Source organism: Neopelma chrysocephalum, unplaced genomic scaffold (genome assembly GCF_003984885.1).
Source record: "Neopelma chrysocephalum unplaced genomic scaffold, ASM398488v2 Primary Assembly neopelma1_128, whole genome shotgun sequence".
NCBI classification, from domain to species: domain Eukaryota; kingdom Metazoa; phylum Chordata; class Aves; order Passeriformes; family Pipridae; genus Neopelma; species Neopelma chrysocephalum.
In genome coordinates, this window is record NW_020897790.1 from 751,517 (window position 1) to 763,211 (window position 11,695).

The 11,695-nt window shown below is 46.6% G+C and overlaps 1 protein-coding gene across 1 annotated transcript in view; it reads right to left on the reverse strand.

Annotated features, from left to right (window-relative positions):
- Nucleotides 1-4,394: 4,394 nt before the first annotated feature.
- Nucleotides 4,395-11,695, reverse strand: part of AREG (amphiregulin) — a 7,552-nt gene continuing 251 nt past the window's right edge. Inside the window, exons 2-6 of the mRNA XM_027698523.1 lie at nucleotides 11,383-11,559; nucleotides 8,639-8,822; nucleotides 8,030-8,188; nucleotides 6,584-6,686; nucleotides 4,395-5,634 (exon numbers count right to left, since the gene is read on the reverse strand). Coding sequence (XP_027554324.1) covers nucleotides 6,599-6,686; nucleotides 8,030-8,188; nucleotides 8,639-8,822; nucleotides 11,383-11,559 — 608 coding nt within the window. The 3' untranslated portion in view covers nucleotides 4,395-5,634; nucleotides 6,584-6,598. The remainder of the gene's footprint in view (nucleotides 5,635-6,583; nucleotides 6,687-8,029; nucleotides 8,189-8,638; nucleotides 8,823-11,382; nucleotides 11,560-11,695) is intronic.

An 11,695-nucleotide genomic window follows, 5' to 3' on the forward strand; every position in this document is an offset into this window, starting at 1 on the left:
CAAATTACACTTGGAAGTTTCACTGGGAACTCCTTCTACCTGCATTTGCTGTGTGCACCTTTAATCATTTCTGAACATAAACCACGCTACTTACAAGTGTGAGGGCAAACAATGCAAGAGGAAGGGAAGCCTTGTGGGTAACACTGGGGACAGCTACCAGGCTCTGCCCTTGTTCCATCACCAACAATTCACATGACCATCCCAGCAGGGATGCCAGGAGAGGAGGGCAGATCTGCCAGCACATTGTACAATCTGAGATTCTTCTGAGATGCTAAGACTCTGCACTGACAGGGGCTGTGCATGCTCTAATAGAGACATTTTAAAATATATTCATCACTTTAAACATGTAAAAGTAATTTCTCTTTCACTGGGTTTTTAACTGGTTACCTGCAGGTTTCCTTCCCTAAGCAAAAATAATGTAATTGATGACAAAACATGTACTTATGCTTTGGAAGACTAGCAGGTTTCAAGCATCACATGTGATTTAATTCAGCCTGTGACTGCTATCTGATGCCCAAATAGAAATTCACTGCCAGCTGTGTAAGGAAAATCACACCCAAAGAAGGAAGCTATTTTCCAAAGTCTGGACCAAAGTGTCAGTAGGCACGAACCCAAAGGCAATTAGAAGCAATGATGGTGTTATCTGAATTAGGGTGCGTGATGCTGGAACGAGGGTATGATATCTAGGCTAAGACATGTTGGGAATGCTGGATTAAATCAGACTCTCAGACTATTTAGCTTTGCTTTTTGTCCCAAAATGCAAAGAAAACGGGCTGTATTATTTCAGTCAAAAAATGTTCAGCTGAGAATTGGCTATCTTTCCAATTCATGTCTTTCTGACACAAAAAGCCTATGAATGAAGACTTTTCCTCATGAAAAACCGCTACTGTCCTTACTAGGAAAACATATTTTGAAAGCATTTCTCTATCTTGGACTTAGGATGTGCCACCTCACAGGTCTTCTTTGGTTGAGAAAGGCACAAATCCTGTTTCCTTGGCTTTAGTCCTAGACCCACAGAAAGCAAACAATGGCTGTTTCCCTCTTGACATTCACAGGCGTAAGTTACAGGCAAAGCCAGACCTGCAGCAAAGGAGGATTACTGGCTCACGGAAGGTGTAACCAGCACAGGAACGACAGGTATGCACAGCTTTGTGCACAAAATGAGAAGGAATCCAGGTTTGCTTATTAAGGACGATCTGACCCTTCCATCCACTGATCTACGTCATGTGAACAGAGTCCAACAGAGACGGCAACAAGCAGCCCTGGCTCTTGGAGCACTCACTGCATTCAGCTGTCACCAAGGACAGCCATGGCTTCCCATACAGGGGAATGCCTCAGGAGCCAGGTGACTGCAGGATTGCTCTCTGGAGCGAGACATACCATTAGGGCATTGGGAAAACCTCTTCAAGAAGAGGCAAGCACATGTCCCAGATCACAGCCTTGACTTCAGACCTGCCTGCTCAGGTAGTTCACCGAAGTATCGGCAGCGCTAACAGGCCAGGTAACTATACTGCTATAAAAAACACCCAAAGGTATTTTAACAACTCAAACCTTTACACCAGTTACTCCAGTAACTGCAGTTACTGGAGAGGGCATCAAACAACTCAAAGGTGGATGAGGCGAACTGCTGTACAACATCTACTTGCGGCCAGTCAGTACAAACACCTTCAAAGGTGTCCATGTATATCTGGATTTACCACGGAAAAGAAAACTTCTTAAATTCAAAGTGCCATCTGCTACTGCTCAGAGGGAGCAGGGGCATACTGGGAGGAGGGCAGCAGGAGGGAAGTGAAATCCCAAAGCAGACAGGAAGCTGCTCTGATCATGGACAACTGCAAAACACTCAAAAGCTCCATAAACACACAACAGAGAACACCATCATGACAAGCTATCGTTCTTTCTACAATAGTCATGGAGAACAAAACATTCAGGAAAGAGGAAGGAATTGTGCAAGCACACATGACCATCACATTATCCCTGGATACTGATCTGGATATCGAAAATACCTTGCCAAATCAGCCCTGTGTGCACAGAGTTGTGCAAGAATATCAGGCTCCTCCTCCAGGTCTCAGCTGAGGCTGCTACAAGTGACAAGGACGCAGATGCTCTCCTGTCAAAGGAAGATTGCCAATGGAAGGTCAAGAAAAATCTGGAGGCACAACTTATTAATAAGATGTGGGACCAGAAACCCGGGCATGCTCAGGGAAACACAGGTAACTCCAGGGTGAGGGGAGAAGGTCAAAAGCCAGGTGATGTATATCCTGAAGAGCAGACCCAGCTGCGCAGGATCCACAATAAAAAATTATCTTTGGCCTTGCCCTGCAGCAGATCAGATTCTTGCCATAAAAGCACAGCATCCTTGGACAGCAAGAGACTTCCAGACATACAGTTCCACCCATCTGTTGTGGGTTTTTTCATGCAACCAATCCACTGGACACTGTAATGTCTGGATGGTGCTTGTACCTCACAATTCCATCAGGAAGCTAGTAGCAAGCTGTTATTAGCCAGGGCCACAGCTCAGGTAGAAAAAATACATCGCTTCTTGTGAGAACTCGCAATTGATTAAAACACAACCAAGTGAATTTTAACTTTTTTCATGTACATCAGTGCTGGATTTACAAAGACTAATGCCATTCCTAGACAGCCAGATGAGCCCTCAATCCCCTGCACTAAATTTCTCACACAGAGCAAACACAGAAAACATTTCAAAGTGCTCAGCAAGTCACCACAGGGAACAGGGGCAGTTTCCTGCCCAGCACAGGACAGCACCATCTCTCAGGCACACAAAAGCTCTGCTCGTGAGCACTGGTCAGTCCAGCCATCCAGCAGTGTTGGATGTGACTGACCCAGAGCAAAAGTCTTGTTTGCAATGGAGTTGCTAGCTGCTCTGCCTGTCAGAAAACCCGGCTATGACATAAATACTTAGCAAGGAACAAGTCTTCTATGAAGTCTGCCCTCCACTGTTGCCTTTCCACAGTTCCTAATTGCTAATTTTTGGAAAATACCCTCCCGTCCACTCAGTAATCAGAGTATTAAAAGTATACAACAGATGGAATTGACAAGTTACACTCATATCTTCACTCCTGTCAGGCTTGCAAGCTGGGGAGGAAAGAGGGAGAACCGCTCCATTGCCTACACTAGCGTTGGTTTAGCCTAACAAATAGAAAACCTGGTGCTTCCCCCAAAACACAGACTGTAGAGAGAAAGGTTTCTGGAAGAAGAGGCTAATGGCTTTCAAAAGGGAGTTGTAATCCATCCCCAGTCTCACTAGGCCATGGCTTGGTTACCACCAAGATTGAGCTTGTTTACTCCAAAGCAAAAAGCTTGGCAGGACTGACAGAAACAGCTCTTCTTGCCAGAGCTCTAATAGCCAATGTCTGTGGAAAAGCCGCTTGGAGAAGTGCTGTTTACTTTGGTAATGAAGCAAGTTCCCTGGAATGAAGCCTCGCAATCTTCCCAAGAGATGTTGCAATACGTTTACCTGTACCTCACCTACATACAGTCCTGGCTGCTCTCAGAGCCTGGGAACTCCTTGGCCAGCTCAGGAGGACAAGGACAAGGCATCTCAGCAACTCCAGCCAGGACTAAGCTCTAGTCCTACACTGGATACACAACCTGGCTCCTAACTGCCTTCTATTTCCCCAGCTCTGCTTCAAGCTAAGCCACAGCCAACAACACCTCTTGAAGATACTTATGAAAAAAGGGCCTCAAAACAAAGTTCTCTATCTCCTTCTTTTTAACTGTGATTTTAAAGCCAAACTCACCCCCTTGACACGCATTTTTTTCAGGCAACTCTGAACTTAGACCCCAGCTCACTGCTAGAAGTGCTTAAAGAGCACATTAGCACACAGTTGGACTAATAACTACAGGGGAGGAAAAGAAATTCCAAGTAGACTGTAGAGGTCAAGGCTCCCTTTCTGCTTAGGGAGTCACTGGCCTGAGGCTATGCTGCTTTTCCTCATTTATTTAAGGCCAAGTTTCAAGCCGCTGTCCAAATTCTCTCTGACCACAGAGATGAAAGGCTCTCTCCATTCAATATTCCCAGCTCTGGAGTCAAGTGCAAAGGGATACCTGTTGGTTCCAACTTCAGTTTGAGCTTTTGCTTCCAGTGAGATGGCTCACTTAGCCTCTCCTGAATCCAGCAAGTAGAAGATCCCTTTGTAGGTGAATGAAATGGACTTCCTACCGAAACAGGCACTTGCATTTCTACCCCATGTTAGTAAACAGCTTGCACTCTTGTAAGAGCACCCGTACTTGACACAAGCTCCTCACAGCCCTACTTTGTGCTCCTAAGCATTGAAATTCCTGCTTTGAGGAGAAACCAGGCTCTAATTTCAAGTGTTTACTATGTACTCCCAAGAGCAAGAAAAAAATCTTACCATGATTAGGTTATGTAAAAAGTTTAATTATAAAATAAATAAGTTTGTTATGGAAACATTAAATATTAAATACAGTAATAAATATTTACACATTTACAGATATGACTTGACAATTAATGGTGTTTCTCTGCTACCAGAAGAATTCTGCTCTGTTTATACAGAACACAATCACTCTTCCAAGAAGAAACTGAACTCAAATAATACTCTGTGCTCAAGACTGCATGGACAGTTAAGAAACCAAGGACACTTGGGTCAGAAAAGATTGAGGTAAGATTTCTTCGCACCAGAAGGTAAAGCACAAGAGACCATTGCTTGCAGAGTGCCAGTGCCTGAATTTAATTCTTCATAGGAACAGGTTCTTGGTCAAGTTTAACTGATGGGATCTGATGTGAAGCATTTTATACTTTAAGCACTGCTTAAAGCAGCAACAAGTATCTGGGTAACAGAAGTACCTTTGTGTTTAGAACACATGGGTCCAAGCTTATCAGCTGGTTTGAGCATGGATCTTTTCCTTCAGATACAAACTTCAGGTCTTGCATTTACTGTCTCAGCATCCTGAGGAGACTAATTTTACCCCAGGCTAGCACACACACAAATGGATAGCTCCACTCACACCACGAGTCCTACAGAACTCTGAGGGATTACTTCCACACACACAGTAACAGAACCCAGATGTGGCTGACAAAGATCTGTCACCAACACCCTACAAGTCACAACTAGAGATGAAGCTCTTGGAAGCCAGTATCGACAGGGAGCACAGTGACAAAAGAATTGGGTTTTTTATCCACTGAGGTCTAGGGAGAGAAGCCATCCCAACCTCTTCCCTTTTTCACTTTGGTAGTAAAAAATTTCCTCCCCTCCATCCACTCCTGAAAGCGGCAACAGGCTCTCTCCCTTAGAGCTAGAGCTGCCAAAGGAGACTTGCTAAGAGAGCAAAGTCCATCCACACCACAGCAGAGACTGGAGCTCCAGCAGGGATAGGGAGGGCTCAGTAGCATTAGTGTCTTGCAGGTCTTGACAGCAGGTCTGTCCCCCATAGTGCCAGCTCCTTCCATGTGGTTGTGCCAAGATGCAGCAGTAACTGTCCTCCCCAGCAAGCGATTCAGCAGCAAGTGGCCTGTTGACATCTCCTTGCAGCAGCCTGTCTTGATGAATCAGGGCTTAGTGGCAACAGCTCCAGCCCACAGTGTCCAGGTGGATGTGTCAGGTAGCCAGAGGTACCCTGCAGGTTGGCAATGGTCACTTCAGAATTGTTCTGTAAGGGGTAGACCAGGCACATTAATCACCACCCAAGACACGAGCACTTTGTGCTAGAACCGTGGCAAACCTACAAGCAAGGCAGGTAGTTAAGGACATGCACACACCTGAGAACACCCTGCCAGATACTCTGCAGCTTTGAGTAAGCTTTGAGCAAAACCCTCCAACTGTCACTGGAAAAGCTGGAAAATGTCTATGGCTGACACATGGCAAAGCAAAGCTTCACAGCTCTGCCAGAACTTCTCAGGGCTGTCTTTCATGGCCTCCTCCTTCAGCTTGTAGTATAACTCCTATTCAATAAGGGTCCTTGAGTCTGCTGTTTGATATACTTTGGCTCAAGAGAGACTAACTTGCCTGCTCATTAAAATCCACTAGATCACTCCCAAAAGCAATCCATGCAGGCCAAGGAACTTTAGGCCTCAGTTGCTATGACAGCATGAAACTCGACTGAGAGGCTATCTGTGGTGCTCACAGCTGGCAGCTTTGTCTTGCTCTACAGCTTCTAAGCACCAGAAACTTCCTGACACTCTCCTCGCACAGAAGACATGGAAATGCTCTGCCCTTCTCTTCTAATAGGTCATGACTCACTTGGCTGCAGCACCATCTTCCATGATGGAAGTCTACCACTGTTTCTTGCAATAAATCTGCCTCTGCTGAGATATTCGGGACTCTTTCTTTAGCTCTCCTTTTCTCAGTACAGGTTCCTATCCTCACTTGGTCTTTAAGGCAGCAGCCAGAAATTTAACAGAGCTGTTGAACAACTTGCACAACTCAGGTGGTTTTGAGAAACCAGAAAACCAAGCCAGCTGTTCACATGTAACCTATGTGTTTCAAGGCACTTGGAGCGTTAAAAGCAAATTATTAGCTTTGCAAAACAAGCATGCAGTTCTTGTACAGGTAACTGCAGCCTGGAAGGACTGAAAGGCATTTAAAGTCAGCATTCATACCTGCTTTCTCCCCATTTACACACCAACATGGCCATTTCTGTTTTCTTGTCGGAGTTTTTTCCTTTCTTCTTTCTCTTCATACTGAGGACACTTTTTCCTGACCCTGTGGAATTACGGCATGTTAGAGATGATTTGGAACCCTGACATATGTCCTGTTGTCACCTGCCTCCACATCCTCTGCAGCATTTAGACTCGTGTTCTTTGAATCCTCAAGCAACTTCTTGGCACCAGGGAGTTTTCAAGACAGTTTTTAAGCATTCAGCATCAAGCAGTATCTGACAAAATCAGTAAGCCCCTGAGCTAGACACTGGCAGTTTTGCCTCACAGAGACAGGGCTTCTTGGCTTAAGACAGATTAGGGAGCAAAATGAAGAGAGTTTATTGCTGGGACTGAGCAAAGCACCAGCAGACTTTCTGGGTGTCAGATTTCCTGGCGGCTTTAGCAAACAGCTGCCGAGACCAGACTGCTTTCCTCTTCCCAGCTTGTGAGGGTTCCTAACATGAAGCAAATGCACCCCAGAAACTACTGATGATCACTTGCCCTTACCAGAACTGGTTATCTCCCCTAGCAGCAGGGAATGAGGCAGTGTTCAGAGAGCAAATGTTCATCCCAGCATTCCTCAAGTTCAGAGCTAAATATGAAGCAACATCGAAATGACAAACGCACACCTTGTTTCCTGAATTGCAAGAAAGGGTACAGCACGTACCCAATTCAGATGTACCTCATCAAGATCTAAAATTAGACTGAACCTCTGAGTTTCTGTAGCATCCCAAGCCTACAGTGCTGGAGCTGCAGTGGCAGAACTGGAGGGTTGCTCTAATACTCAGTTTGATATATGGCTTGAGACATATACCCAGAAAAGCTCTTTGAATTTATTCCTGACAAAGTCCCAGATTCTGATGACCCACCACACTGAACTGTCAGCAGCTGGTTTGGCTGGAATAGTTGTTCCCTCCATCTTAAAGCAAGTAGAATTTGGGACCAACAGCATTTGTCTCCCTATTTGCTTTCTCCCAAGTGTAAGTACTGAAGCCCAGCAACCTCCGTTAATAGATGGATTCTCAGAGCACCATTTCTTCCCTCCAGCTGTGTACCCAGCTGTTGGATAATAGCCATGCATCAGACTGTCACATGGCTGCTTGCAGGCTTCTCCACATGGATTAGGGAAGGCACTGCTGTGTCAGCATCAATGCTCCTCAGCTTCCTGCTGATGTTGTGCAGCACTATAACTATCCTGGTTGTAGCAAGAGCAGAAAAGCTCTTGGTATACAATATAAGGGTCACAGATCTTGCTTCTGCCCTCCAGATCATCCGAGCTGGGATAAGAATTCAGCTCTTTTGGATGTTTTTCACAGAGGTAATTCCAATGAGCCATGCACACTTCGGGGTTATTGGGCACAGGCCCCACTCACACTTAAGGCAGACACCATAGAGGATAATACTTACTGCACTATCACAATGATAAGTACAGCAATGAAGCTGATGCTTGAGAGCAGGACAGCTACCACTACCAACACAGTCTTGGAGTAGTCTGCCACATCATTCTTCCTTTGAGTCTTCATGAACTGTTCACCACAGCGCTCACCAAAAAAATCCTGATGACACCTGCAAGTAAATATTAACACATGTTCTTATCAGCTCTGGTGCTGTCTGGAGCCAAGGACACCCACACACAATCAAACCCGACTTGGGCATCTTCTGAGTTTCCCATGAATCTCAAGATGCTCCCTTCAGAGCATGTTCATGAAAGGCAGTCACTGCTCTAGCACAAGGTTTGTCAGCATTTCAACAAGTCGAGATTAGTTTGGGTGTGATGTTCCAGAAAGACACGCCTTTTCATTCTTTTGGTTTGAGTTTATGACCAACTGATGAGTTCAGTGGCTTGTTATGCATCTCAGATTCCATCATCACTTAATTTACATGGCAGAAAGATTCTCAGTCAAAATATGGCAGGAGATGGACTTATGCCAAGTTGACACCGATTTTTCCTCTGAGCCCTCATACACCACCGGCTCATGGCAATCACACCTAATTCACAAGGTACAAGTAACTTACTTGCAGGTCACCATCTGGAGGTGTTCTAGGTATACGCATTCTCCGTGGATGCAAAAGTTTTTGTATTCCATTTCACAGGGAGTCCCTTTCTTCTTGTTTTTGCCTTTGTTTTTCTTCCTTCTTGATTTGCCAGCACTCTTCTCTCCCCCTCTCTTTGTAGGCTTGGGTTTAACCACGGGTTCAACTGGAAAAAGGACATGATGACTCTATGCAAGTGCTAAAAAGCACAATTCTGAGAGAATTGAATTAGAGAGTTTGGTGAGAGGAAGGAGAACGGTCACTGCAAGAGAATCTGTGACCAGGAAGCACGGGATGCAAGTGAGCATATACCTGGGCATCTCACGCCCAGCACAAAGGCAGCAAACTCAGCAGCTCATTAAAGCACAACTCTGCCACCCTTAAGTCCTGTGCCATGCAGAGCAGAGGCAGTAGGAACAGATGAGCTGACAGCCACCACAGATGAAGTACAGCAGAGATGAAGGACTGCAGCATTGCACAGCACAATATGCCTGAGTGCAAGTCACAGGTTCAAGCAAAGGCCTGTAAAGAACATAGAGCTGATGCTGACCCAAGCCATCCCCTAACTTTATATCGACTCAGATACAAGACTAATGGCCTCCATGGCTCTAAACTCTCCATTTGCATCAGTGATGAAAGGCATTGTAACTCGCTAGATAGTCCTGGCACTTGCTGAGGGCAAGAGAGCTTGCTATCCTGGTTAGCATACTTGTTTCTCCTAAACAACCTGCACTGCTGTCCTCAGCAGGACAGAGTTCCTTTCCAGTTCTACTTTGTGAGAGATTCCAAGTGCAGGGAAGGAGTGAATGCAAGAGAGCCCGTGAGAGTCAGGTTATTTGCTCTGCCGCTTACAGCTGCCCCTCATTATCTTAATTAAGACAAACCTCTAGAAGACTGTGGTTTAAAATCCTGGTGACTTAGTAGCCTTTGGATTTAAGAAAGGGCAATCACCTTCCCTTTGCTGAGAACAAGCCAGACACTTAGGGTCAGAAGCTCCAGAGCTGCCCCCTGCAGCAAAGTTCGATAGTGCGGTTTTAGAGGGAATTGGCATAGAACGTTTTTTCTGAAGAACCCACCCTGTCACTGCTACCCACAGCACAAGTCTCCTCAGAGCAACACGCTGCTACTCAGGAGTAACAGTTACCCGGGAGAGTTTGAATGGGACTTAGAAACAGCCGAGCTATTTGCAGCACACTTCAATTTCCCTCTTGTGCTCTGCAGACCTAATGAAAATCGTTTTTGGATGATTAATATTTCACCCAGAGCACTATGCATACAGGCAATCACCACAATAGGGCACAACTGGATCTAACTACTTCCTAACCCTGTATTTCTGGTGCTGAGAGCCCACACAAAGGAACAAGGTGTAGTTCACTGTTGTCTAGACAGCTGATCATTTTAACTTCTAGGGCAACAAGCCTGGCTTGAAGTTACTTAAAAGCAAAAATGCCTTCAGCAACCAGAAGTCTGATTAAAATGGCATGAGCTATATTAATATGTAAACGAGGAGCACTGCTCCTGCAGCAAGGTTTCCTGTCCCTGGAAGTGTGAGCTCACTCCTGACAACTGAGGCCCCTGTTCTGTCCCGTCCAACTTGATCTTTAGGTTTGCGCTTTCATAATTGAGGCCGCTTCCCTTCCTCCCTCTCCCAGGCTCAGCTTGTCAGCTTGATCTCCATGTCCCTGTCTGCAAGCGGCATGGCCAGGAAAGCCATCCCAAGCTGAATCATAACAGCTTGGAGGCTCCACAGATAAACCTCATGCCAAGCAGAAGAGCTGGTCTACAAACCAACCACCTTCGGTAACAAGTCTGGTTTCTGTGCAGTTAGACAACACTTAAGTCACCCAAGCCAGTAGTTTTACAGGCTGAACTGCTTGATAACACTGACAAGCCTGTTTCCCCTGGAGGTCTTCATGAAAAATTTCAGCAAAAAGTCCATAAATTCTCTGAACTAGCCCTCTGGAGCAAGGTCCCCCCTCCTCTTCAGTCTCATTCATGTCCCAGAGTGTTCCCGCAGAAAAAAGCAGTACTCAGATCCACCCTGGAGGCAACAGGACCAGCCTACTCACACCTACTGAGGTTCAAATCACTTGTAGATACCTGGCTTGTATTGCAATTGCACTTAGCCCAGGAACAACAAAATACTCCCATCCCCACAATCAGCCGGGCTACTCACAGCTCTGTAAATGGGCAAATTACAATAAATACACACAACAGCTATTGGCAGTGAAGCATTGCTCTAAAGCTGCTTAACAAACTTTCCTGCAGCCACTTAAGGAGTTTAAGTGCCTGCTTTCCCAGGACACATCAGTCGACTCCAACCCAAATAAGCCACCATGGGAAAACACCCAGAAAATTCTTGGAGCAAGACAGACAACCTGGAGTAAAACAAACCTGGAGGTGCTGCCAAAGAGCACTTTTAAATGCCACTGATGCTTCCACACTAAGCAGGTGGTTGCTACCTCACCGCAGCCCTCCTGTCAGGTTTATCAAGACGTAAAGCTACACACAGCAAGCTACCAGCTAACCTGGAGCTTTCACACACCCTGGGCACGCTCGCGCTAAGTTCCCACCCCTGACAGCTATTTCTAAAGCAGCAGTTTCAAGCACAAGCACGCTTCTGCTCCGTACTCCACGAGCTAAGCAAAGCAGCCTTTACAAGAGAAATAAGGCTTAAGTTGAGGCTCGTCAGTCGCGAGACACCAGCCCCGGCGCCGCCGACTCACCTCGGATCAAGTCATCCACGATGTACTGGTGGACGGGCGGCGCCTCCTCGTACTCCTCCTCATCCTCCTCGTAGTCGGGACCCGGTACGGGCTCGCCCTCGCGGCTCTCGGGCTCCCGCTCCCCGTGCCGCTGCGGCTCCGTGGCGTTGGGCGAGGACCCGGCGGCCGCACGGCTGGCTGTGAGGGAGGGGAAACGGAGCCGTGGGCAGGGGGCAAAGGAGCCACCGCCAGCCGAGTCCCCTCAGGGTCCCTCACCCGCCCGCGGCGCGAGACCCCAACGGCCGTGCCGCGAGACCCCAACGGCCGTGCCGCG